The sequence below is a fragment of the Rhododendron vialii genome, chromosome 11a, assembly GCF_030253575.1.
Source record: "Rhododendron vialii isolate Sample 1 chromosome 11a, ASM3025357v1".
NCBI lineage: Eukaryota > Viridiplantae > Streptophyta > Magnoliopsida > Ericales > Ericaceae > Rhododendron > Rhododendron vialii.
This window is the reverse complement of record NC_080567.1, coordinates 31028033-31055224: the sequence shown is the minus strand read 5'-3', so window position 1 is coordinate 31055224 and position 27192 is coordinate 31028033. Positions and strand designations below refer to the sequence as shown.

Genomic DNA, 27192 nt, shown 5'->3' with positions numbered 1-27192 from the left:
AATGTGCAGGCTCTCTCTTAGAACAAATTCTCTCATAGCAATGGACAAGTCCAAAATAAACACAAACTCATCTATTTGGTCAGCTCCCAATTTAGCAAAGGAACAATACTGGGTGTTAGACTCAGGAAGCTCAGTACACATGTGGGCGGACAAGAAGAGCTTTGAGGAGTACGAGACATGCGATGGAGGGGGTGTCAAGATGGCCAACGGAACAACTAGAAAAATTGTTGGCAAAGGGACAGTCCAGTTTCGCATGCCAGACGGAAGGAGGGTGAAGCTCACATAGGTTCGACATGTTCCCGGATTGAGAAAGAATCTTGTTTTCTTTTGGAAAGATTAATGCGAGAGGTTGCAAGTTCTCGGCTGAAGGGGGTGTTCTAAAGGTTTTCAAGGAAAACTGGGAAGTGTTGCAAGCAAAGAGAGTTGGTGACCTATACAAGCTGGAGGGAGATGTTGTGACAGGAGGAGCTACTGTCAAACATGAGTTCAGCGGTACAGGATTCAAGAATAGTGGATAGGGAGTGAGACGGTCGCACAGACGCACACGGAACAGGTGCAGGAAGAGTCGTAGGGCCCAAGTCGATTCTCCAACACACAAATAGTCGGATCCAAAGGTGTGCAAGGGTTCCGAGAAGTTCACAGGGAAGCTCAGAGCAATGGGTTGAAGTCGTGTTTGAAAAGCTGTACAGCGCCAGTGACCCTGACGACTAGGAGAATCTCATTTGCTCCGAATTTAATCAGTTACGGATATACCTTCGAAAAAATTCCTGCAAGATTGGGGGAGGTAGAATCACAGGTTGCAAGGCGATGACTTTGCACGGCACCCCGTTGTGGGGGTGCGGGCACTCTGGTGAGGGGGTGCGGACACCTTTGGTTGAAGGTGTGGGTTTAGAATGACAAACTCTGGTTCATGGGATGCAGTTATCTAGTCGAGGGGTGGAAGATTCTCTCATTGAGTAAAAGGGGGTGATTTTTAGATTTTACCCATTGATGAGAGGGGTACCAATTGAGAGTGACCCCAGCCCCAAAGTCAAAGATCTTAGCCACCAACTGCTGAGATTTTAGGCGCAGGATTCCAGCAATTTGATTCTTGCGTGTCTGAGCCTTAAATGGCTTTGAACTTTCGTTTCACCTTTCTTGTATATATACATGTATGTGTAGGAGTAGAAAGGTGTGGAACTGAGACAGAGATCAAAGAGAACTAGATTTGTCTGAGAGAGGGTTTTCATGATTTGTATTTGAGTCGATTAATACAAAGTCGGAATTTTTTCCTCTCATATATTGTGTGACTCCCATAAAGCACAACAGTAAAATCAAGTAGACACAAGTAAGTAGGCTTGTGATTTCACATGCTACAATGTGGAGGTGGTATTATGATCAGAGTAGGGCTATCTACGGTCCGGATCGGATCGGATTTGTATGAATCCAATCCTAATTCGTATCTCACGGTTTTTAGAAAATGCAATCCAATCATAATCTAAAAGTCTCACGGTTCGGTCCCGATTTTATCCACGGATTTCCTTCCATAAACACTAAAAAAATGCAAAATTACTTCAACTACTGAATTACATATTATTCCAAATTTCTAGTTCAAGTGATGAGCAATAAGAGAAAACATTACAGTTCTGATTGGCAAATTTCCAGTTCAAGTGACCAGCAATAAGAGAAACATTACATTGCAATAAGCTACAAACTGCAACATTACAGTTACAAACATTGCGTTACATCATTCAAGTCCAGGTTTCATCGTTCCATCAACCAGATTCCATCAGTCTTGAATTGGATTGAGAGAAACATTTTGTAGAGCTACAATGATATGAATGAAGCTAAGTTAGATCATAATAAAATGAAACTCTTGCACAAAAATTAACTAAGCTATGGAAGTGAAATACAATTAGCACAATAAAATAAATATTACCTAATTTAAGCTCTTGCATTTCTTCAATATTCTCTTCCACTTCAAATGGCAATGGAGTAGCACGCAACCAATCTTGCATACAAATTAAGCACTCAATGTAAAATTGTTAAAAAAAAATTATAACAAGTAGTAGAATTATAATTATTTATAAATATTACACACACACACATATTATTTTTTAAATATCTCACGGTTCGGTTCGGTTAATCCACGGTTTTGAAATAAAAATCCAATCCTAATCCGTATCTCACAGTTTTTTAATTTTCAAATCCGTGTCCGAACCATTAATCTACGGACAAAATCCCAAAGGCACGGATCGATTCGGTCCGGACCGGTTTCACGGTTTTCAATTTTTTTTGGACAACCTTAGATCAGAGTGGCCCTACGAAGTTTTCCCGAGAGCATCGGTCCAATGCATCGCAAATCTCCTACTTTCACCCCGAAGAAACTTGCTTCACATTATACCACTGAAATAGGAGATCAAGTAACATCTCGAACTTGAAGACTTGAACGCGCAACTCAGCAGGTTCAATATAACAAAATCAATCAAGTCCATTATCATTGTAATGGTAGAACATCTTGACGACTGGAACGCACAACCCAGCACGTGTATGTATACCAATATATCATCTCCGAAAGGTAGCAGCTTACCTCGTCGTAAACCAGGAGAGAGCCAGCATCGATCATCACAAGCGCTACGAAGGGCTTGCGAAAACTCCTTGGTGGCAGTGTATATGCCACCTTCACCTTGGCTGGGTTCCACAAATACCGCAGCAGTCTTTCCGGATCGAATCAGTTCTACTGCAGAAGGTGTCCTGTAATGCTCTTTGCTAGTCAAGGCAAGAGCACCCATATATGGTCCTCCCATGGAAAGCTGTTACTAAATGAAATAAACTCTGCAGGCGGCTGTTTCGCGTCCGGATTTGAAGACCTTAGGAATTTTCTCGCAAACTTGGTAGCAGCTTCATTTGCTTCTGTTCCGCTACGGTTTGAGAAGAAGACGCAGTCTGCAAAAGAAGAATCCACTGGACGTTTTGCGAGCACCACCTGCAGCAGTTAACTATTAATGGCTTCTCAATAATAGGTACAAAATCTTCTCGCACGAGCAATAAATATCACAAGAAGAAGAAGGCAACATTTTTAGAGGGTTCAAAACATCATGAGAAAGCCATTAAAAATCATGACCAACAACAGCACCATCAATAGATAGCCATGTTAATGGAAGAAATCTTCCGTTCCGTATATAACTGTTTCCTTGTTTAATTTGATGTTTTTTTGGTATCCGGGTCAGCTTACGCGCATCTTAATTTATCCTTTCTCTGATTCGGTCGAAGGCAGATCATCAACACCGGGACTAGGAGATTCACCACAAATTACTATTTTTTTGCGACTTGACTCCAAAGATCGAACCCCCAGTCAATTGTGGAAAGCAAATCTACCAACTAACTGGACTAACCTGTCACACCCCAAAAATGAGAAGTGACCGGCCGTGAACCATGAGGCTAACTCATGAGACACGCAGCCTGAATAAATCAAATTTACCGAAAATCAAATGATCGCTTTTTTGTTATTAATCAAATCCAAAGCCAAATGTGTCTCAATCATAAACATGGGGTACAATCATCCCATGAACCAAAAAATATCCAGTGATCCAACAATAATAAAAAAAATTATTATCTGACAATTGTTTTCAATGCAGAAGCGATTTTTAAAATAAAATTAGAATGAGACACTCTAAGGAGGTCAACCAAAATAAATTCCCGAGATGCCGCCAGAGTCATTTCCTAACTCCCCAACTTGCCTGAAAAAGAAGTTGGAATAAATCCGTCAGCTGACGAGCTCAGTGAGTAGCAAGTATGTATATTAAATAAAGTTGAAAACGGGGATGAAAATAATTTACCATTAAACATAATTTGGCATCTGCAGTGAACAACAAAATATAAACCAAACCAATGAACAATTCAACCAATGTCTTAATAGTGATCACAATACAACCTCCAACAACAATGGGGAACCACAACCAAAATCAATAGTACCAAGTGCCAGTGAATAAATATCTCAAAATTGGATCCAATATCAAAACTTAGAGTCACCACGAGTAGGCAGCCCGTGGAACTTTTCCCTAAGAATGATCTGGCAAAAGAAAGCCGTTGAGCACTAGAGTCACCGGCCTAACCCGGTCTCTTCTCTAATGGCCAGAGTCACCCGCACATAGAGGATTAATTTCCCTGGACTTTCCAAAATATGTTCCCATCGATATCCACAAAGTTCTCACCAAAAAGATTATTAGGACGATAAAGGATTTCACCAAATGTTTTACCACAAAGTACGTTCTTTCTCTAATGGCCAGAGTCACCCGCACATAGAGGATTTATTTGATTATTAAGTAACCAAATAAACAGTTGCAAGTTTCCAATTCCAATCATAAAATCTTCTAAACAATAATTTAAGGGACACGGGGAAGTTCAAAAATACTTAACATACTTAACTACTCACCTGGATCCAAAGGTAATATACCGAACAATGCGAAATGAAGTTAACCTGAACAAAAGAACAATACGAACTGATCATCTAATCTGCAAATTACGCTGACCATAAAACTAGCTAGGGAATAATATATGAATAAACTACCCAATCTCCAATTTAGGTTTCTAACTCGGTCAGAACCGAACCGAACCAAAACCATAACACCCAAACTTTGATTGTCAATTCCAAAGCACGGGTCTCCTACGTAGCCAGCCATCTGCTCTCCATTGTTCAACTTTACCACAAGGACTTGATTCACACAAGCATAACTATATGTACACCACTTGTACGTACAACATAAGATCAAAACCCAAGATCATTTGTTTCCTTCTACAAACTGTTAATATCAAAACCATAACCCCACGTACACTTGGCCGATAATCTCCATGGCGCACACCGCCACCACCACGCACAACACACACACTATAAGACTCAAATCACCTCCAGCCCTCATGGTCCAATAGCATGAAAAGTAAATAATCCTTACCTGCGAACTCGTGCGGAACCCAAAAATAAAAGCCAATTATCCTCTCACCAACACGGCTACACCACTGTCCAAAATCATCCAATCAACAACAAACTTCTACTCCAAACCCACATAAAGTAAGGAAAATGCAAGGGGAAACAAGAATAAAGAAACGAGATCACTTACCCGATTGATCGCCAAACCGCCAAACCTTGACTGCGGTTCTCTCTCTTTTTCTCTTAAACTTCTTATCTCAGACGATCTCTCCAAATAAAAACCCTACTCCAATAAAATATCTCTAACGATTAACTTTTTAAAACTACCCACACTAATGTAATACCCCTAATTTGTAGCTAATTAGTTAATCAGAATTAGATAGCAAGTAACACAACTTATAAAATTACCATCTCGTATCACTACTTTACCCAAAATCAATCTCATACCCCAAATATTACAATTGTGTCAATAATATACATAGCATGCACAAAATAATTAGTTGGGACCCAATCATAATATCAAATAATAACGGCAATATAATTGATTTAATAAATGAAAATGCTAGGCCGTAACATAACCCGTCGTAGGGCTTAATTTAATGTTCTCTGACTGGTCTCTCTGTTTCGAGTTTAGGAATGGTTCCATCAATATTTCGAATAATCATGGATTCACACAGTTACTTTGATTCATTAGATTTTGTAGGGGTTCAATTTGGCGGGATCTTAACCGTGACTCGAGTTAGGATCCTTCTTCCACTACTCCGTGCACGCTTCGCCGGATCTGCAACAAGTCACTAGGGCGATCGCCGCCCAATAACCCTCCGACGATCAAGTAAGATGTAAGGAGAAGTGTATAGATCTAGGGTTAAGGTAGAATGGCATACCTCTTTAGGTTAGTATTTATAGACCTTGGTTTGCTTGGCCTCCAAGCTAGAGGAGACGCTCGGGTAACCGCCTTGGGTGATGTCATATATGACGTAAGGGATAAGACGGTTATGGAGCACATGGCCAGTCAGATCCCCAATGATTACGCTTGTTGCACAATCCTCAAGAGTCCCCCCGGCATAACTACCTTCTTTCAGGCGGCTTCGGGAGCTCTGGACCGGATGTGCTCCATGCTCTTAGATTCCCCCGAAGCCTCTGCCAGGTTTTATCCCCGACCAATTGACCGAGCATTGTACCAGACCCTTCCTAAGCCTTTAAGTCATGAGCTGGTTCCCTCTTGGGACCTTGGTTCACCGTTGCTCGGTAAGGTGACCGAACCCTTATTCTCTGTCTATATTTGCTTGCATAAAGAAATCTAAATATCTAGCGAAGACGAATACACTACAAATGATGAGGAATTCGGACCACCTTACGCGCACCTCAACTAATCAGTACTTTTTGGGAAGGAATCTAACAATTTTACGCGCACCTTGACTAATTTACGTTAGATTAGTCGAGGTGCATGTAAGATATCCGGGCCACCTTACGAGCACCTCGACTAATTCCCTCTCCGGTCTAGTCAAAGGCTGGTCATCCATTATGGGACTGGGGGATTCACAAGAAATTATTTTTGGTTTTGACGGCACGACCCCAAAAATCGAACCCCCATCAATTGTGGGAAGCGAACGTTACGAACCTACCAACCCGTGTCATGTTGTTTGACTGATCTCTCTGTTTCAATTTTAGGAATGGTTCCATCAATATTTCCAATAATCATGGATTCACACAGTTACTTTGATTTATTAGATTTAATTTTCTGTCTATATTTGCTTGCTTAATTCACTCTTGATTCTTATAGTTGGATTAGGAATAAGTGCATCATTTACTAGGCCTTGACAATTTACACTTTGAGATAGCTTTCAATATTTGGTTTGCCATCCCTCTACAGGTGATGGAAGAGATCTTCCATTCCATACACCAACATGAACAGAAAACAGTACGAAACAAGGGATCACATTTGCAGTCCATTTGAGCCAATCAACTTGGTCAGTCCAAAGGTGATGGCCATGGCCATCCACCCTCCAACCACCACCCTAGTACCAGACCTCACCACAGAAGTCTTCCCCAACACCGCTCCAACCCCTCCAAACGCCGCCAGCGCCATGCTCACTGCCGCCACAACCACACCTAGCCTCACCTTATGGTTTCTGATGAAAGCAGCTGCGAGTAGTGGCACTATCGCGCCTATTGTGAAGGCAAGGGCCGATGCTGCAGCCGCCTGCACTGGATTCGGCAGCTGTTCTTTCTCTCTCTCCTCCTCCTCCCCTCCACCGTTCTCTCTCTCCATTTGAGCTACCTCTATGTCCCTCTGGGAGTACACAGAGACAAACTCTCCTATGGCCATACTGCTAGCCCCAGCAACTAGTCCTGCAAATCCGATGACGATCATGGCTTTGACATCTGTTTTGACAGCCCCGACTCCCATCATTAGGGACGCGATCGAAACCAAACCATCGTTGGCTCCCAGCACAGCGGCTCGAAGCCATTGTGCCCTTTGAGAGTAATCAGTTATCTTGCAATCTGGGTCAGTTTCGTTCTTAGGAATAGTAATATGGACTTCATTTGAGGCAGCCATGAGAAAAAAAACAAACACAGAACAAAGTTAGTTAGCCAACACTGGGGAAGGAAAGCTGGAGGAAAAGTGGTTGCTTGTGGGAGACACACTCCTCTTGAGAAGGATATATATAGAGAATGATAAAAATACTAATATAGACAGTGGTGATAGTGGTGTCCATTAGTATTTCCATTGTAGCAAAGTGGAGAAGGCACAAGATCTTCATCCATGGTGGGTATTGTTTAATGAGAAATCAAATGTGTAACTTAGCGCGATCGATGACAAAAGTACTATCCACCTTTGGCTACGTGTCTTGTGCACTACTCAAGAATCCAAAGCTTCTTCTTCCTTACTGTGAATTGGTCGGACCCGGGGACCCTGCCGAGCGGCACCCCTGCCGAGCGGGTGCCGAGCGGCCAATCCGGCCGTTCATCTCGGAATCAACGGCCCGAATCGAAACATCTTTTTCCTTTTCTTTTTCTTTTTTTTTAAATCCGTTCGGTACCTTTACATCCGGGCCATCCAAAACACTTTTGGACGGCCGAGATGCGCTCGGCACCGCTGCCAAGCACCTCTGCTTGGCAGCATCTCCCAATCCGAATTGGTCAAATTTGGTACTTTTATCTTCACCAAAGGGATGAATAATGAATTTTTTGAACCTGTACCCTCATCAAAAGGTTTTCAGTACTTAAATTGCCACACTTTTTCAAACATCTCATTTGATGGCTTCAAATAATTCCTTTTGCAAGTGAACGTGCTGGTAAAATGAATCTTTTTGGGCGTATTGAATGGTAAGATATATATCGTGAATGTTTAACTTTTTCTCCTTCTCTCAGTCCACCCATAGATACCATCTTGGTGTACCAAATCGAATTATACAATATGGCTCTGATAACAGCATGCAATAAAATAAAATAACTACTGTAATTAATTTTGTGTCCATGAAGTTAAATACTTGCAGCTTTACTGTGGATTAAGCGAAAAAAGTACAAGAGGCAATGTGATCATTAAAGTAAAGGATCCTCTCATGTGATAATTTCTTGTGTGATCCCTCAAGTAGTCAAGTGATGCAAAAGAAGACCCACCGCGATTTCTTTTGACAACCTGAGCCGATCATTTTGTAGACCACGATGTGCGGATCATGCATGCAAAAGATGACAAAATCCAATGGTATATGGTTTGGTTGAATTAGATTTATATTAAAAGCAATGGTTTTAAAGCAATGGATGGCCGGGCTCCGTTAATCTCTCTTTAGATAAATATCATTCGTTCAAATAGATACTACTCCTTTTTTTACAGTCCAGTATTTCATTTTGGATTGTCCCTTAATAAGTGTCCAATTTGTAAAGTTAGTGGGTACAAGTTAGTGAATTTTTCATTTTGCCCCTAAAAGTAGATTCTATTTTGAAAAATTAGTGAGTAAAAATGTAATAATGATATTTCCATAGATGGTAAGGAGGGAAAATGGGATAAAAGTTGATGTGAAATGTGTAATAATGATGTCTTTTTAATAAGTTGGAATTACAAATTAGGACACTTAAAAAAGAACGGAGGAGTAATGTCTAATGAACTTTACTTTCCACATGAATGACATACATTGAGGCCTACGAATCAGATCGTCGAATAACACCATGGTAAGTTCCATTTTTCGTCAGATCGTCGAATAACACCATGGTAAGTTCCATTTTTCGTCACATGAGAGGATCTCCATTCCTTTATTCTGAGAAATTTCTCTTCCATAATCTGCAAGACTCAAATCCAAAAGCTAAGCTGCTGAACCGTGCTGCTTGACATGTAAATTATGCAAGTGTTACTTCTCCTTCAAAACATGGATAAAAGAGCAAACTACCATGGCATCCAACACTGCCGTGGTAGGCACATCTGGTAGTGTTCCAAGTCATTCCCCAGCATATTGTACTTCCCTTCAACTCTGTAAATTATGGCATTTCCAAGCAAATTCAAAGGAAAAGTGTAGATAACTTGCAAAACCATATCATTTATGTGTAACCACAGGAGTCAAAGCTTCTATCAAGCAAGTGCTGCTTATTAATGCTCATTCAGACATTCTCAACTCAGAGGTGTTTCTTGTAAGGGGCTTAGTTTAGTTTAGTTGTTGCGGACTCACATGTTTAATGTAAGATCTTACTAGTGTGATTATGTGAACGTTATTCTCCCACCTTTTGGCATCGAATGTTTTTTTTTTTTGCTTACTGCAACAGGTTTAGAACATCCGAACAGACCTAAGTCACATAATTTGCGTGCGCGTGCGTTAAAACATCTTTGAAACACATCTCAAACTACTATTCATCTTTGAAACACATCTCAAACTACTATTCGAGAGTGCGAGCGTTGAAAGCGCAAGTGCAGTGTGAGGACTGAAAGCGGGAGCACATGTCATTTTGAAGGATTATGTGAGCAAGTGACCGACAATCACCACCTTAGGAAGATGGTCTGCCGAATAGGATTGCACTACACACGCAACAAACAAGGGGATCTTATCAGGTTGGACGATAATAATATAAATTGGGAGGGAGTGTGGATTCCACATAAAAGTAGGATGAGACATCATTACTCTATTTGAGGGAGTGTGGAGTGCACACAAAAAGGCCACCCCACCAATGTGTTTCACTTTGATCCTTTCAACGTCTCCACTAAAGCAATAAACAAGTTTTTGAGGTGTTACTGTTTGCTTTTCTCAGTGTCGCTAATCGATATGCATTCAAGAGATTGTATTGAAAAGCAGTCTAACTAGAACCACAGAACAACATTCTCTTTCAAGCCTTTCAACAATCGGTCAATATAACCCTGGAAAGCTGCTTTTGCATAATTTCCTTGATTTTCTAGTCGTGTGTCGACTACTTTGACGTTAAAATGATGGCATAACCATCTGGTTAAGATTGATCTAAACCATCGTATTATGCCATAGCCCATAATACCCCTTTCTCTGGATAATTGGTTGGGAATCCTTTTAAGTTTCTTATGACTAAATTTTCTTTAAGAAATGTTAGTGGAAAATGGCTCAAGGAAAGCAGTAGTGAGACTCCAATCCAAACATCAAAAGAGGACAACTTTTTGAACCAATATAGTCACATCAGGTTTTAGAACAATAATTGACATAGGTTTTGAATACCAACACGACACACTGACCGGTCCTGCCAATTTGATTCCCAATACATCTATAGAAAAGCAGAGAAGAAATCAATAAAAAGAGAAAATTCCCTCCAAAGCCCAACCAGCTGCAATATCCCAATTTTGATTTTTCAATCTTACCCATACGCTTGAGAAGATTTATACCATGTGCAATGGAGTGTGTGTGTGTGTGTGTGTGTGTATCAATCCTTTACTTTGGATTAAGAGAAACTGGAAAGCCATACAACTTAGTTCATGTTCAAAGTTAGATTCGATTGAGAAGTGGTACTGTTCAATACACTCAGAAATAGCACAATACAGTATCCTACATACTTCTGGTGTACCACGAACCTATGAACCTAGTTCTCACGTGATAGAATCCTGGGTTTCTTAAACTATCATCATCATATTTGTTGCTGGGGAGAGATCCAACAGAGCACAATTTGAGCCATTTCTCTGTTGAGCGTCACAGCAATATGAGCCAGTGGATGTTTACCGCAACTGGCAGACATTCATTCCATTTTACCTCATCTGGAAAAGGAGCAATTCTACATTATAACCTTCATTTAATTGGGAAGTATGTCACATAAATAAGGGGGTGAAAGGGGAAGAGCTATGAAGCACCGACACCTCTAGGGGTCGACGTTTCGCAGTGTCTAGACAAGGGAACACCTTGGGGACACATGGCGTGTCCCATAAATTAATATAAATTTTTGAGGGGGACACAGCTGGAGACACCGATGGGGACACAGCAAGGGTCAAAGTGTAGTTTTTTAAAAAAAATTGGGGTCAAACTGTAATTTTTTAAAATTTTGGGGTCAAAATGTAAATTTTAAAAAAAATTCAGGGGTTAAACTGTAAATTTTTAATAGGGTTGTATTGAACTTATGGATGTCTTGTTTTGTTTAAATGGTATTGGAACTATGGAATTTTCGTTTTGTCCATTTAAATTTGGAAAAATTTTGAAAAAATATATAAATAAATAAATATACACGTGGCGTGTCCCCCACCGTGTCCGTATCCCCATTTTTTTAAGAATTCCCATGTCTCCGTGTCCGTGTCCGTGCATCATAGGGGAAGAGAGATCAAGAAAGAAAGAAGAGGAGAGAAGGTGCAAAAAGTGGGAAGTAAAAGATGAGAACAATTCTCCTCCAGTTACCCGAGAGTCCGAGACAGAATAAAGCAGAAATTTTAAATATCTAACCCCAGGGTACCTCAGCAACAACTGGAACCCAAATCAAAGCAGCACTAAAGTGATGGGCCTCTAAATTCCACCTTTTTCTTCCTTTGAATAGAATAATTAGCATTTCTTAACCCCTTTGAATAGAATAATTAGCATTTCTTAACTCCAAAGTATCTGTAATTTGGTGCCTATACAGACTACAACTGCTCATGAGACACATCACCCAGCAATGTAATCGAGGAATCAATTTGGGGGTGAAAAGCTACAGAATTTGATAAGCAGAGGAGCTTGGTTCCTCTCTAAAGCAGAATGATTACATTCTGCTGCTACTATACAAAGTGATTTACAGGATTGGTTCAATAGGAACTCTAGCGGGTAAGAAAAACCAAAACTTTAAACAAGAGGCAAAATCATAACTTCATCTGCAAAAATAAAGTAGGCTGGAGGTGTAATTGCTTAGAGCACAAAGTCAGACCGGGAGCGCTAGTAATCAGTATCAACGTAGCAAAGGAAATAGCCTGGGTTTGAATATTGATTAAATTGCAAGTTGTTTCCAGATTGACAGAACATGCAGAGTGCCGATGATGAGGTAATGAAGTAAGTTCGCCAGTTACCCCTCTACTGTAATTTGGTTGACAGAAAATAGAGAGGATCTTGCATTTGCAAGTCTGTAGCAACTCTGCAAGTGGACTAGTAGCTAAGTGGTAGGCACAATGTACTCCCATGCATTTGACAGAGGTTCAAACCTCGCTAACTACATCTAACAATGCTAGCTTCCGCCAAGAAAAAAACAAACAAAAGAAGTCTGTAGCAACTCCTCATTCTTGAGGGTTAATACAGATTCCTGGTTTTAAGTTAAGAGTCTGCGCTCAGAAAAATCAGGATTCGCGGGTTAAAAACAAATCTGCTTCGCAATTCAAAATCCAGCAGATTAAGAGAAGAACACAACCCTTGATAGAGAGCTTGGAAATTTATTCCTTCTGCCTAGGATGGGTGGAAAAAGCATGTAACATCTGCTACATAATTTCTGCCCCTTTTCCAATTCAAACTTAAGATTTTAGTATCATTCAGAGCAACATAGACCTTGCTCACCCTTCTCAATAAGGGCATATGGCCCATATTATTTATTCCTAACACCATTTTCATCGTTACTGACAGCCTATGTCATGGTGTGCCTTCATTAAATGGCCTTCATTTGTGCAAGTGATAATCGCCACTGCAGTATATCCAATCCTACAGCATACTTTGTTGTCCTAATCTCACTGTAATATATCAAATCCTCCCAGCCGAGTTTCTATCTTAATCTCAATAGCGCTTCCCCATTCTCCATGTTATTAGTCTAGACTCTAACTAGGTTCATACTGCGGGATGTTATGCCCTAAATATCTACGATCGCCTATTATAGAACATGCTAACTCAGCAGCGACAAATTTCCAAGTATTACACATTGAGCATAGGACACTCTAGGATTCTACTCCGGTTTGAAGTACGACGACTCTTGAATCTTCCCAGTCATATTATAATCAAGTGTAGCATGGCAACGGGGACCTATCGAAAAAACAAAAATCTTCATTCCTCGAGCCTTTCTAGTCTTAGTTTTTCTTTTAGAATGTTTTCCCAATCAGAGGGCATCCAGAAGGGACACCAAACTTTTGAAAAGGAGAATAAAATGGAAAAGGAACAGCCCATATCATATGCCTCCATATGAAAAAGCTCCACAACCAAAAAACATGCTCAAGGATAGGGTAGGCCTTCCTCGTGAACCAGCTATACAAGTGTCCAAAACTAACTCTTCAATCAATACAAAGGCACCTACACCTCCATAGCCCAAATACTATAATATTGGCTTCCCCTGTAATTCACATAAGGCGAAGAGTCCAAAGCCAACCATGCTGTCTGCACTTCCTACCTTGACTCCTCTGCAAGAGGTCCTCCATTTTGTGAGGTAACACCCAAACCACCGCAGACAAAGAGAGTATCGACCCACACAACTCCCTAACCAAAAACAATCATGGTCATCGATGAGAAGGAGACCAACCAACTCTACATCTTGTTTGCACATACAAGACCGAGTACAATCACCTGAGTCTAGTAGGTAATCAGTTGTTAGAATCTTGCCAGTATACTAACAATTTCATACCTCCTACCCTCTACATTCTATGTAACAACCAATGTACACATCATCCAAAAAAAACTACCAATGTAGACAAAATTCAATGCCATTAGCAGAATTCCATAGAGATAGTGAAATGGGGCAACTCTAGTCTTGGAAAAGAGTGACCACATTCCTTGTGATGGGTAACCATCCAGTAATACCAAAACACATAATGAAGAACATATTATACTGCAAATGACTAAGATTACAAAGCTGACCCTAAGAGATCCATGTAAACTATTTGGTCTACAATTATTCACTGTCAAATGTTGGGGAATGTAATGGACAGTAAAACATAAAAAACAAATTACACCATGGACAGCATTGATGCCAGTCCTTTTTGTTGTTAAAACTTAAAAGAGATAATGGACATGGTTGTAGGACGGGTGTGAGTGCCTACAGAAGAGACGCAGTGTTTCTTCTCATAAAATAAGATGGCTATTTGATGATGGAAGCTGTCTACTGCAATAAGTAGCGACTCAAATGAAAAGTACCAATTTATGCTGACTGTATTGTTACCTCTTTGCCTCATGATAGGTCTTCTGATAAAACATGTGCACAAGCTGAAGCTTCCAGAGAAACAGTGGAAGACTGAAAGGAAGCATCAGATAATGTCCTGTATTCCCCGGACCAATTCGGATAGAGACCCACTCCCACAGCTCTATCCTCGCTTTCAACACTAGAATCGTCACAATGAAAATTCGTCTCATCGTCCAAAATTGCTTTCAACACAACACGCCTCTTAGTGTACTTTATCATATACCGATCCCATTTCCCATTGCAACATTCGTCAAGTGGCATATTACCATTTCCATTGCAACTCACATGATTTTGGTTCCTAGTGTCATCTGGATGCAACGCATACTCCAACTCCTTATGTGGCCTCTTGCTGTACTTCAACAGATAGCGATCCGTTTTCCCATTGTATCTTTCAACATTCAGCATCGGACCATTTCCCTCGCAATTCTGTTGATTTGGGTTCCTAGACTCATCTAGATGCAACTCAAACTCCGCCTCATCTTGTTTATGGCGAGTCTGAGGCTCAAATATCAGGCTACTGTCATCACAAGTATTGCGATTTCCAACCACCACTCCACCTTTTTCCTGACATCCCTTATCCTTTTTACACCTCCTTGTGTAAACCAATCTGCCCCGCTTTAAATTACACGAATTAGTACGACCACTACCTGAACGCCTTACATACACCACTTTGACTTCAGGTTGTGAAACCCTTACGTCATTGGTTTCATTCAACCTATGACTAGGGCATTCCTCAATCTTTCCACTGACACTAGGATCAGGACTCCCCCTTGAACCCACACTTGCATCAGTATCCTCAATCAACTTACGACTGCGGCATTCCTCCATCTTCCCACCGACAATAGCATTACGACTCCCCCTTGACCCTGATGAATTTCCTATACCTTTCTGTAATCTTGGAACAGGCAAACAACTCGAATTCACCAAGCACAAGTTCCTCGAAATCCTCGGTGAGCTGTTCATAGCACGATGCAACCAAAACGCCAGTTCCGCATCAACACCGGTGGTCGTAGTCGCAGCAGTCGTTTCAGAACCACTACTACTAACGCTCACCGAACACTCACCGCCATCTTTCCTAGCAACGAGATCCAAAAACCCATTCGCCAATTCCGCAGCCCTCCTAGCCACAACAGCTTTTCTCAAGGCCTTCTCTTTTGTCTTAACCGCAACCCTAGCTTTCCTCTCCACCACCCTTTTCGCATCGTTCACCACAACCTCCAGGCCCCCAGATTTCCTCGAATTCTCAAACCCTAATTGAGTTTTACTCCTCCTCCTCCTCCTTTTACAAACCCTACTCGAATTTTTCAACGATTTCGGGACCCAACAGTCAACACAAACCCTAAAAGGCCCTAATTCAGGACCACAACAATAAGACCAAGGCGCAGAACAGTTATACCTGACGACGCAGTCCTTGTGGACGCGGCGATCGCAGTCCCGGCACCGGTGGCAGTCGGAATCGGCCACGGAGGAGAAGCAGTACGAGCACAGGTTGGCCGATTCGACGCGGTTCAAGCAGGGCCGGCAGAGGAGGACGACGCGCCAGAAGCTGGGTAGGGTTTGGAGCCTGACTCTAGGGTTGGTGCTGTCGGTGTGGAGCCCGCAGCTGTGGCAATCGGACAAGTTGGGGAGGTCTCTGGTCTTCTTTCGGTCCGGTAAATCGAACGGTGGGGCGGCGGCCGGGGCGGAGGAGGAGGAGGAGCCGTGTTTGGGCTTGGGATCGGCGAGGAGTCGCTTGCGAGGAGACTCGGTGGGGTCGGAAATCATCGTGTGTGGTGGGGGGGAATTAGGAGATGATAGGGATTCTAGGGTTTTACAGTGGACATCTTTGGAGTTGTGATTTTGGGTTTTGTTTATGTTTTGAGTAATTGGGAATTTGTGTTCAGATTCGAAAAGAAAAAAAAAAGAAGGGAATTTGGGGTTTAAGGAGGAAAAATGGTTGGGTGAACTAAAAGATGCAGTATTTATACGTTTGTGGGTTGATTTTTGGGAATGTTTGGATTGGAGGTAAATTGTGGAATTCCATTTTCAATTATGGATGAAAAAAGTAATTTATGGAACTTTTTTTCCGGAGATGAGTAAGGGTGGGAGGAGCAACAACCATCTCTTGAGCGCGGCCATAAGAGCTATAGATTCACGGTGGATCTGACGGTATCAAAGAGCCATGGCTTTTAACGGATGACTCGAACGAAATCAATGAGCCATGGTGGATCTGACGGTATCAAAGAGCCAAGGCTTTTAACGGATGACTCGAACGAAATCAATGAGCCATAGCTTGTAACGCCCATCAAAGACTAATAGAATACTATTACTCCCTCCGTCCACTTTTTTTTGGTCCATTTTGGAGAATCCAACTTATTAAGAGGACAAAATAATGTGCTTTTGTAAGATAAATTTTCTCTTTTGCCCTTCAATTAAAAATTTGGCTCAAAAGTGAGATTTGAAATATTGATGTGACTACACAAAAAAGGAAGGGTAAGAAAGGAAATTTCCTCTCTTTTTTGCACATTAATGTGACTACATGAACAATCTTTACGAGACTTAAAAAAGCATGCTTGTGGACTAACAAACGCAAACGAAGAGAATACTACTATGCAAGAGGGCAAAGTTTGAAAGAGCATCGCACGACTCGAAATTGAACCACTGGACACCAAACCACTTTGGTAATTAACCATGAACCACGATGCTAGGGTGGTGGTTTTGAAACTTGTGACTGATGATAATTGTGTGGATTTCTTTTGATGTGGGTTGCATGTAGTTTCACTTTGTAAAAGCATTTGATAAGCTGAGTAAAGAAACATTACAAAAAGTCATCAGCATGGCATTTGTTTCTTATTGTGACTATCTTCAGAGTCACAACCACAGTGATTCAGAATGAGTTTGGAACTTCGAAAAAAGATAAATGAAAAAGGTGGTAAATAATTTTCTTTCAGTTTGCGAGCCGGCAAGGACCACCTAGTGTTTTTTTGCATGTAATGGGTGAGATAATATGCGAGTCTACTTCTATAAGGGCCTGATCGTTTGGCCAAACTAGACATGAAACCGGATTGCAGAATATCTCATCCCCGTAATCCCACATTTTGTCGGATGAAACTATACATCCGAAGCATGTTTTATCCAAGCAGTGAGATTTTTAACCAAACACTAGATATGCGATCTCTTGAATCGAGTCTAATTCAATGTTAAATGCGGTCATATAATCGGGCCATAAAAGAGAACAAGCATAAAACAAGTTGTACCAACAAGTTTGCAAGAATGGAGAGTTAACTCATTATTCGTCCGTACTTCAGATTTGACACCAAGACTGCCCTTGATCTAACGAGTAAATCAAAATTTAGTCCATAAATGCTCTATTCATTATTCGTCCGTACTTCAGATTTGACACCAAGACTGCCCTTGATCTAACGAGTAAATCAAAATTTAGTCCATAAATGCTCTATTATTGGCTTAAGTCAAGAACTCCAACATTAAAAAAGAAGAAGAAGAAGTCCACATAGCATATGAAAAGCACCCAACTTTTCATACAAACACAGAGTGCAGCGAAGACAAAATCAATGATATGCCTGGTCGAAAAACGACATAGCAGCGCGATGACAGAGCTATTCCCCACGTTACTTTAGTTTCACGAAAAGCTTGGGTGCAACCTGCATTGGATTCAGTATAACGTCAAACACAAGAAATCAGATACATCTAACTTGACTTTTATACAACTTTATACTAAACTTTCTAAGTTAATGAAGAATAGAGTGGGGAAAGAAGAAGAAGAAGAAGAAGAAGAAGAAGAAGAGGCGGCTTACACATTTGTCAATACAACCCCAGAAATCGAAATATTGTCCGGTGCAGTGCTTGTGCCCAGATTCATCACCTTGGATCCGTTCAACACATTTCTGTAGAAAATGAGACAGCTTCCGATTACAAACGTTCTTGATTACTAAAAACTCTCTAGCCAGTAACGTTGACATAATCACACTAAAAACTCATAATCAAATACTCGGAAACAATGCTAAAAACTAGCAAGATGAGATTGGGCTGGTGTTTGACAACTAGGATAAAGCTCATAGACTCGTAACCAAATCCTTGGTTCTATACCAACTATATTAGAGGCAGACAAAGAAAACTAATCCGCAGGCTGCAACATCACCTTATCACCATAGGGCTCTTACACTTCATTAGAAGCAAATGAACTCTTGTGCGTTCAAGAATGTGTACTAAATCAGTAATAGTCAACCCACGTGTTAATGAACTAGGGAGCAAGCTTGGTCTGGATTACGAAGCTTGTTGATTTATGAACCAATTTTGTCTTGATAAAACAAATAGAAGGGAGTGAATGAACCCATGAACAAAAGATGTACAAATGAAAGCAATAGAAAACATCAAAAAGAGAAGACAGGAAGGAAGAAAAGAAAGGGGGAAAAAGCAAGCCAAGAAATAAATTAGAAAACAAGCTAAAGCCAATCTCTCCCAAGAAATCTAACCTAGTTCTCCCTGTCAACTGAATATAAAGGCTATCAGCATATGAAGCTTCAAGGCCGATAATTGCACAACATCAATTTAGGTTTATTTTGATCCTCACTTGTGTGCCACAACCTTGATTTGCTTCCCCTCTGAACAGATTATCACAATTGAAGATAAAAAGGCCTTTAATCTTTGGCCAATACCAGGGTCCAGGCTTGGCTCCATCTAAGTTGGTAACACAACGCTAATAGGTAATTGTGTGATAATTAAGACCTAATGACCATTTCGTCCTTCAAAATGCGTTCAGGTCACCCACAAATTACGCAGTGGTAAAATTTATTAAGTTTCATAACCACTCGGTCATTCAGTGGATGTCCTCAAAGCACCTAATAACTGCACCACATACCTATGACAATATACTGTAGAAGATGACAAATTAAGGTACCACTTTTTCTACAAACTCAGGGTCTCTGGACTAGCTTACGCACACAAGGCCTACTTGTTTATCCTCCTGTTATGCTTGCTGGGAATCAATTCTAGGCTTCTAGCATCCATTAGCAGGGGGGCCCAATTAAAAGTGGGGGTAAAGTCCCGTATTGAGTCCATGGACTGGCCCCACAAGAGTTGAGAGCACCTAAGAGGTTTCAAACATAAGACCTCGGAGGGAAAAAAAATATTTTAAGGGTCATGCCTTGACCACCAGGCAAACCCCTTGGTTTCAAATCAAGGTAAAACTTAAATGCAAATTTCTGACTTATAGCTGTTTAATCTCCTGTATTTTTTTGTTTTGTATTGAATACAAACTTCTTATTTTGAATGCAACCTCATCTTCAGATATCGTTCATCCCAGGGCAACACTAATGATTCATTTTGTGATAATGACCCCTCTAAATTGAAGCTATCAACTGCAATACTTACCAAATAGAAAGATAAATGTTATTGAAAATGACGGTGAGGAAAACTGTGGGCCGGCAGCATTGAATTCTTACTTTTGTTTGCCGGGTTTTATAGCGTCACGCCAATACCTTAATGACATGCAAACATCTAGTCATTTAGGTGTCCCACCTTGACCATGTACCATAGTTTAAACATGACTACCATTCCAGGACTAAAAGGAAGCATTCAGTATGGTTGAAACTGAGCCATAGGGCCACATAATCAAAACTTTTGTCAACTTTATACCAATTTGACATAGCAAAATATAAAAGCAATACTGAAAATGCCATGAAGGAGGGCATTCTCTTCTATGCGAATTATACTAAAATGATTCTCTTCGGGTCCATGGCTAAAACTTGCTTGAAATACCATTCATTCTGTGGCTTCATCAGTATGGCTGTTTCCATTAATTATGTAAAAACTAAAAAATCCTATATCTTTCTTTCTAAAACCATTCTGTAATAGACACAATAAATGCCTGCCTTTTGGAGGAGTAACCTGCTTATTCAACACACTGCAGCAATCATGAAAGTATGATGACGACTGATTCAGTCAGAAGAACTGTATAATGAAAGGAAAACATTATAACGACCAAGAACCTTCAGAATAACAAAGCAGAAATGCATGTTCATGCACTTTAACAATGTAAAATTTGCAATATTCTTAAGTTAAGCACCTTATAATCGATCAAACTTTTCACACACTTGGGCTTGCAAGCCTCTTCAAGTTCCTTCTTAGGATCAACAGGTTCCTCGTCCGACCTATTATCAGGGAAAACTAGTTAACACCACTACAGAAAGCCAATAAAATGTCAAATGAGAAACTAAAGAAGTAAAATACAACAAGCCCAGAACAAATCCAAGAACCCAACTTGCGTCATAAACACAAAAGCATACAGACCAGCCATGGTTTAAAGTTAAAGCCTCAAACAAATGGGGATTCACTTGCAAGTGTCACTTTTCTCCACCCAATGAGACAACTCAGTGTACTCACAAGTCACAACAACATTGGGACCACAATAAGGAGCATTACTTGGAAACACTGGTGTCCACCTACTCACCTAGTCTTATTTGCAGATTTCAATTCGCTAGTACCCCCATATACAGTGGTGCCACCACTAGAATCAATACTTATCACCTCGTCGAAAGAGAAACCAACGGAGAGGATCTCTGATAAGTCACAACAGATGCACCAAAGCTCATGCGCTCGCATAATTTCCTACTATAAGGCCTAATGTAAAAGATACATTTTCAACTTTTCCCAATCCAGAAATGCCTAAAACACGTTAAACATCAATAATCTCCCAAAAAACCAAGGGAAAAAAAGGCTTAAACTTAATACTCACATGGCAATTGAAGAGAAGACGATCTGTTAACAGCAACAGAACTCGGCTCAAGTCACCTGAAAACAACCAATTTCACGAAAATTCAAATAAACACTACTAGTGATTACGAAAACAGATTCTCGAGAGTCCAAGGATCAAATCGACGAAACGAGCAGCGACCAAACCATTAATACTCTACGAATCTCATCGTAGTCAACCAATATATGAAACAAATGAGCGTATATGTATGTACTAATAATCTATGGGTGTGTGGAGTGCCCTAAATCAGCGTAATCGGGATATACAGATCGGGATGAAGAAATGCGAAATCGAGCGATAGAACTGGGGGGAAATAGAGAAGTGAAGAGACGGAGGTTACCTTTGTGGGCGTAATCTCCAGTCACGGAGGGAGCAAATTGTGAATGAAATCGAGGAAGACGATTGTTAAGCTTAACGCTCGGTGCGTACTGCGTAGGGCAGCGCCCCTGCCGTTGAAAAAAGCCAGTAGTAGAAAGTCTCTGATCCAGATTGTGGATTGGGCCAATTCTAGGGCTTCTTAAGCCCACACCTTATCAGGCCTAGGGCGGGAGTGTTGGTTTTTTTTTTTTCCCACTCGAAAAAGAAAAAAGGGAAAACCAAGCAAAATTAAATGCGATTGAGCTTGATTTTATAGGGCCCCATAAAAAATATTTTAAAATTTAAGATTTTTTTTTTGTATTTTTGTGGGGTCTAGAATGAGCCCTACCTAGAGCGGTGGAAAAGTGCGGCGGAATGGGCTTGGAATGAGCCCCACGAGTGAGTACTGTGTAGTAAGTGGGGGGGGCGTGACTGGTATGGCCAAGCTAACTCTCTCGGAAGTTTGGGTTGCACAATCGGGTCCATATAGTGAATTGGTTGTAGGAATGTTCATCCGTTGCCCAAGAAAGAAAAAACTTGTTAGTGGTCCTACCAAAGTTTTGTACCAATGAAGTTGTAAATTCTTTGCTCCACCTTGTCTTCCTGAATGTGGGGGTTGGAATATATTCACTCCACCTTCACTTCTTTGGAATCCATTCCTTTGGAAGGTGCTGTATGCTCTTTTCTTTTTTCACCCATATTAACACACACATATGCGTAGTACTGCAGACTGTACAACATTGCTACTCCTTGAATTGCTTTCATTGTTCTTGTTCTTGATACACAGAAAGGGGGAATTTTTTGGCATGGATCATGCAGCTGAAGCTCAAAGAACAGACCTAATGACGATTACTCGTCACGTTCTTAATGAGCAGTCCAAGCACCCGGAAGCTCATGGCGACTTCACCATCTTGCTCAATCATATTGTCCTCGGCTGCAAATTCGTCTGCAACGCCGTTCAGAAGGTCCTCTCTTTCTTAGTTCCTATGTTGTTTAATTCAGTACACATAAATATTTTAGCCTGAAATCACCTTTGTAAAGGTTGTGAATATTTGGAGCTGTTAAAAAAACAAATAAAGAGCATCTCCAACATGCTTCAAATTTGTAGATGTCAATTTCTTTGGAGGCTTAGTTGACAATTTTACATTCACTAATCTTCCCTCTCCTACTATTGGGTCAAATATGTAATGTATTCTGGTGTCTTTAGCTTGAAAAAGTCCCAAAGGGTCACAAAATTAATACTCAAACACCTATTTTTTCAAACAAAGAAAATCTGACATAAAGCCTCTTTGCCTAAAGAAATGGCAACAGTGAAGGCCATGCCAAATTCACATGAGATATGGCATTTCAAATGGCAGGCCACTTAGAGTTGGCGTTGGATTCAAAATAGACCGTTGATTGTGTCACGTTGGATTTGAAGGCTCCGTTTGGAGCTGCTCTAGGTAGTAGATCAAGGATTTAGAAGTCCTATCAAATTACAACAATATAATAGGAAGAAATACTATTTTTTCTTCATTCTTTTCTAAAATCTTTCGTTTCATTCATAATTCTAACAATCACCCTTTTGCAGGCAGGTCTAGCAAAACTCCTTGGACTTGCTGGAGTGACAAATGTTCAGGTGAACTTTTTCTTTTTGACCTCGGAAAAGTTGATCATTATGGTGGCTTCATGTTTCTTGAATTGCTTTTGTTTTCTGCTCAATGCAAGTCTATCTGTGATAGTTAGTTGTTAAATTACATGAACTGGGTTGTAAAATTTTCAGGGTGAAGCACAAAAGAAACTGGATGTACTTTCCAATGAAGTTTTTGTCAAGGCTTTGATAAGCAGTGGACGAACAGTGAGTTTGTAATTTCATTGTTTTATCTTCTTTCTTCGATGTTTATAGTATTCGCAAAAGACTAGGGAAGGGCCCACAAACAGCCTAAACTTGACCCTTCAGTCCATTTGAAAGACTGAAGAGGATCCGACTCCTTCACAAAACCAGTAAAATACAACACAAACTACTTTCAAGAGTTTTCTTGGAGAACTGATACCATCTGAAGGGAAATGGTAAAATCAGCAGACATTTCCTTCAAAAGTAGAAAGAAAACCCCTTGTTTTATCTGGAATCAATGTTGTCATTAGTCTACTCTCTTTAACACTACTTTTCGCCAAGAAACATACCCATGTTTTTTTGTTACTGTAACTTCTCCCCCCTTGTCTTTCTAGTGTGTTCTTGCATCTGAAGAGAACGAAGACGCTATAGTTGTGGATCCACCGAAGCGAGGAAGGTTTCTGCTCACATACTTTTTTTGAATCAAGTATCTATGACGCTTTTGTATAGTCCAAAAGTTTCCAACGTTTTCTCTCTAAATTTTTTCGCCATACTGCAGATACTGTGTGGTTTTTGATCCACTGGACGGGTCCTCAAACATTGACTGCGGCATTTCAGTAGGGACTGTATGGCCCCTTTATGGAAGATATATAGCTTTGGCCTTCACATTCTTTCATTTGACATCTATTAGGCACCCGATTTATGGTTTTCCCTTCCTATTTGAAGTACCCATTTTGAGACTGAAACAGACAATGAAAATGATATTTTGAAATGTTACTTGTTGGATATAGATATTTGGTATTTACATGGCGAAAGATAAGGAGAATCCAACTCTTGATGATGTATTGCAATCTGGGAAGAATATGTTGGCAGCAGGTTACTGCATATATGGAAGCTCTTGCATGGTATAGCTCTATTGTAGATGATTTGTCAATGTTCAAATGATGTCCTCAATTTTTTGCTATGGAAAAGTTCGGGTTTCGATTTTATCTTTGGAAGATGGAGTTTCTGTTTATTATTCTAATTTACTTTTATTATTATTTTGTTCATCAGAGTAATAGTTCTCCAGCTTCTAGCACAGAATGATTCTTTTACTTTTTTTCGTTGTAACAACATGATTAATTCGACATTTCATTGTGTTGTAGTTAGTCCTTAGCACTGGAAATGGTGTCAATGGCTTCACGCTCGATCCATCTATTGGGGAGTTCATCTTAACGCACCCAGACATTAAGGTACATAATATAAACCTCCGGTTGTTGTTGTTTCCATACTGCATGAGAAGGATAAAATGAATGGAACTTGGGGGGCAAAATGTTACTGGTCGATCTTTCAGTATGTTTCAACTTATAACTCCCTTTCTCTATTCATTGTAAGACATTTGAAAGCTCTGTATTGTACTATGTAGTTTGCCAGTCTGTGCTTTGTTGACTTCCTAAGTGAGCAGGTTCCAAGTAAAGGAAAGATCTATTCAATAAATGAAGGAAATGCCAAATATTGGGATGAACCAACTGCAAAGTATGTGTAGTTAAACTTTTTTGTCTTTTTCTTCTCTCTTTGAAACAAAAAGAACCTCACTGTCACTGATATATGATACTTCACTACTTACGAGTTCCATAGTACAACCCAAGGAGACATGATCAAATTTTCGAAAAAATAACGATACACAAAGCTAAGCATAAGAATGGCATCAAAATCAACTGCAGCGTCAAATAGGTCCATTTCATCATTGTGTCAAAAGGAAATGAAATATTTGCTTCAGTATGGGTCTTAAAGAATGCCACAAAATTTGTCAGACTCTCAAGTTAGACGATCACCATCTTGCTTTTAGCCATGCAATGGCTATTGATATCTCGTTCACGTGTTCATTTTCAGGTATGTTGAAAGCTGCAAGTTTCCTAAGGATGGTTCTTTGCCAAAGTCCCTTAGATACATCGGGAGGTATGGTTTTTTTCAGAATTACAGTAAGATTTTAGTAAAACCAAAACTAGGACCTTCTGGAGGTATCGATTCTTGTCCTCAGCAAAGGAGCCTTAGATGAATTCCCCCATTGTTTCTTCTAAATTTTGTTCCCCAAATCCTATCTGCAATCTTTTCATTATCTGGGAATTGTAAAGTTTTTACTGCTTCACTTCTTGTAGTATGGTGGCAGATGTTCATCGAACATTGCTCTACGGAGGAATCTTTTTATACCCTGCTGATAAGAAAAGCCCAAATGGGAAACTACGGTATGTCGCCTTTAACTACAAGATTGATCTATCTTTCCAATACAACTGCTATATACCATTACGAATCACATTCCCTTCTCTGACATCAATGCCATTTCCTAACTTGAATTGGATGCGCGAGACAGTGTTCTTTATGAGGTGCTTCCGATGTCTTACTTGATGGAGCAAGCAGGCGGTCAAGCCTTTACTGGCAAGCAATGCGTATGGACTTCTATGTCTTTACAAAACTTACATTTCCGTATCAGATTCTTGCCAGTGATAACGGACCAAATAGATGCTATAACAATTCACTTCGGACATACAAAACCGAACCAACTTAAATTCATAACACATGTTGGTTGAATCTCTAATTTCATACAGTCCAAGTTGTTAACATGGTGAAGTGGTTGATTTGGTCAGGCACTCGAGTTGCTTCCCACTATGATACATGACCGGTCCCCTATATTTCTCGGCAGCTATGATGACATCGAGGAAATTAAAGCACTCTATGCTGCCACGTACTGAAGAAACAAAAGCGCATAACGCTCAAGATTGAAAGAAAGTAAATTCTTCGAATACTCTGCGAAGTAATCTCGAGATTTTAGGCTTGTGATCTCCCAAACCTGAAGGATTACAACTCCAATGTTACAAAAGATACAATTGATCATGATCCAACTTTCTCCATTGTCACTATCTTACCAAAAGATTCAAAGCTTACAGCTTTGCATGATTTGATGCCAAAGCTGTTGCCTGATTAGGTAAATGCATATCCAGTTTAGCCAATCGCCTCAACACTACCTTGTTTATGGTTTTGGTTACTTTTTAGGGGTAGGCCAGGGTTGCATTACTGGTGTTATAGTATTTGATTAATAGAGATCTCACATGTGATCTGATACCTTCTAAACAGCTATAAGTCCATTAGTTTTAGATTTTGAAGTCTTGTTCCTTTTAGAATTAGATTTTGTTGCAGAGAGTTACATGTATGTGCAGGGGTGAAACCGGCGCTAGAGATCTAGTTCTCCGAACTTGGTCTATTCTCCCCTCTCCCTCCGGATCTGGACTTGATCACCGGGGTTGGCTTGAAGGACACTCCGATGCTCAACTCCGAAGAGGGTGAAGTAAAATGAATTCATTGTTGTAATTCTGAGAATGGAATGAAAAATGTAACTTCTTGCTTTATCCCAGTGGTTGTGTTGGCCTCCAAGACTCACAGGTCATAGCCAACACTAAACACGTCGCATGTATCACTGACAAACTAGATATCAATTCCAACATTGGAGTTCGAATCTATATGGATTTATGACCGCATTCACCATAAGTCCCGGCTATATCTTCGTCCTACACGTTGGCGTCCTAGAAAAGGAAAGTCAGAAACAGATAGCAACAATGACTTGTTTTCATTATGGGACAGTTCGTGCTACATATATCAATCTATTATCGGCCGCTTCCCCAACGTCGATAGCCAAGATGTAGAGAGAAATTTCTTGCAAAAGGATTTTCGTTACATGCACATGCCTAAACCACGAGCTCTCTTAATTATGTCCCATGTTTTCAAGTCTAAGTCCAATAATATTGTTCACGCACATGCGCTAGCAGAAGTGTGAGCATGAAAAGG

At 40.4% G+C, this 27192-nt stretch overlaps 4 protein-coding genes across 8 annotated transcripts; 1 reads left to right on the top strand and 3 right to left on the bottom strand.

The window, feature by feature from the left end:
- Positions 1-6689: 6689 nt before the first annotated feature.
- On the bottom strand, positions 6690-7569 carry LOC131308849 (vacuolar iron transporter homolog 4-like). The gene has a single exon (XM_058335882.1). The coding sequence runs from the start codon at positions 7464-7466 to the stop codon at positions 6843-6845; it is 624 nt and encodes a 207-aa protein (XP_058191865.1). The 5' UTR covers positions 7467-7569; the 3' UTR covers positions 6690-6842.
- A 1352-nt stretch (positions 7570-8921) lies between these two features.
- On the bottom strand, positions 8922-16381 carry LOC131308848 (uncharacterized). Of its 3 annotated transcripts, none has more exons than XM_058335881.1 (2): positions 14432-16370; positions 8922-9375 (listed from the first exon to the last, which is right to left on the bottom strand). In XM_058335881.1, exon 1 carries the CDS (start codon positions 16214-16216, stop codon positions 14441-14443), a length of 1776 nt encoding a protein of 591 aa, XP_058191864.1. In that variant the 5' UTR covers positions 16217-16370; the 3' UTR covers positions 8922-9375; positions 14432-14440. The 3 variants fall into 3 exon arrangements, with proteins under 3 accessions (XP_058191864.1, XP_058191862.1, XP_058191863.1); XM_058335879.1 differs by lacking the exon at positions 8922-9375 and adding an exon at positions 10831-11105 and having other exon boundaries at positions 14432-16381; XM_058335880.1 differs by lacking the exon at positions 8922-9375 and adding an exon at positions 10831-11105 and having other exon boundaries at positions 14407-16370.
- A 1487-nt stretch (positions 16382-17868) lies between these two features.
- On the bottom strand, positions 17869-21801 carry LOC131308847 (cytochrome b-c1 complex subunit 6-1, mitochondrial). Its single transcript, XM_058335878.1, has 5 exons — positions 21544-21801; positions 21186-21241; positions 20517-20601; positions 18247-18336; positions 17869-18093 (listed from the first exon to the last, which is right to left on the bottom strand). Coding segments are annotated over exons 2-5 (210 nt in total). The 5' UTR covers positions 21188-21241; positions 21544-21801; the 3' UTR covers positions 17869-18060.
- A 457-nt stretch (positions 21802-22258) lies between these two features.
- On the top strand, positions 22259-26621 carry LOC131308845 (fructose-1,6-bisphosphatase, cytosolic-like). Of its 3 annotated transcripts, none has more exons than XR_009194582.1 (12): positions 22259-22525; positions 23131-23178; positions 23323-23397; positions 23769-23830; positions 23933-23999; positions 24165-24278; positions 24519-24605; positions 24818-24888; positions 25246-25311; positions 25523-25598; positions 25724-25799; positions 25998-26061. XR_009194582.1 is itself a non-coding variant. In XM_058335876.1 (12 exons), the coding sequence occupies exons 1-12, from the start codon at positions 22274-22276 to the stop codon at positions 26100-26102; spliced, it is 1110 nt and encodes a 369-aa protein (XP_058191859.1). In that variant the 5' UTR covers positions 22259-22273; the 3' UTR covers positions 26103-26621. The 3 variants fall into 3 exon arrangements, 2 of the variants coding, with proteins under 2 accessions (XP_058191859.1, XP_058191860.1); XM_058335876.1 differs by having other exon boundaries at positions 25512-25598; positions 25998-26621; XM_058335877.1 differs by lacking the exons at positions 23769-23830; positions 23933-23999 and having other exon boundaries at positions 25512-25598; positions 25998-26578.
- The last annotated feature ends 571 nt before the right edge of the window (positions 26622-27192 follow it).

What these genes read in the sequence shown, in the direction of transcription:
- LOC131308848 (XM_058335879.1), bottom strand. Translation starts at nt 16,216, where the DNA reads ATGATTTCCGACCCCACCGAGTCTCCTCGCAAGCGACTCCTCGCCGAT.
- LOC131308845 (XM_058335876.1), top strand. Translation starts at nt 22,274, where the DNA reads ATGCGTAGTACTGCAGACTGTACAACATTGCTACTCCTTGAATTGCTT. An exon ending in AGCCCAAATGGGAAACTACG is followed by an intron (nt 25,599 to 25,723) that starts GTATGTCGCCTT and finishes TGCGCGAGACAG; the next exon opens with TGTTCTTTATGAGGTGCTTC. An exon ending in CCTTTACTGGCAAGCAATGC is followed by an intron (nt 25,800 to 25,997) that starts GTATGGACTTCT and finishes TGATTTGGTCAG; the next exon opens with GCACTCGAGTTGCTTCCCAC.
- LOC131308847 (XM_058335878.1), bottom strand. An exon ending in AAAGTTTGATCGATTATAAG is followed by an intron (nt 18,337 to 20,516) that starts GTGCTTAACTTA and finishes CATTTTCTACAG; the next exon opens with AAATGTGTTGAACGGATCCA. An exon ending in GGGGTTGTATTGACAAATGT is followed by an intron (nt 18,094 to 18,246) that starts GTAAGCCGCCTC and finishes AATCCAATGCAG; the next exon opens with GTTGCACCCAAGCTTTTCGT.
- LOC131308849 (XM_058335882.1), bottom strand. Translation starts at nt 7,466, where the DNA reads ATGGCTGCCTCAAATGAAGTCCATATTACTATTCCTAAGAACGAAACT.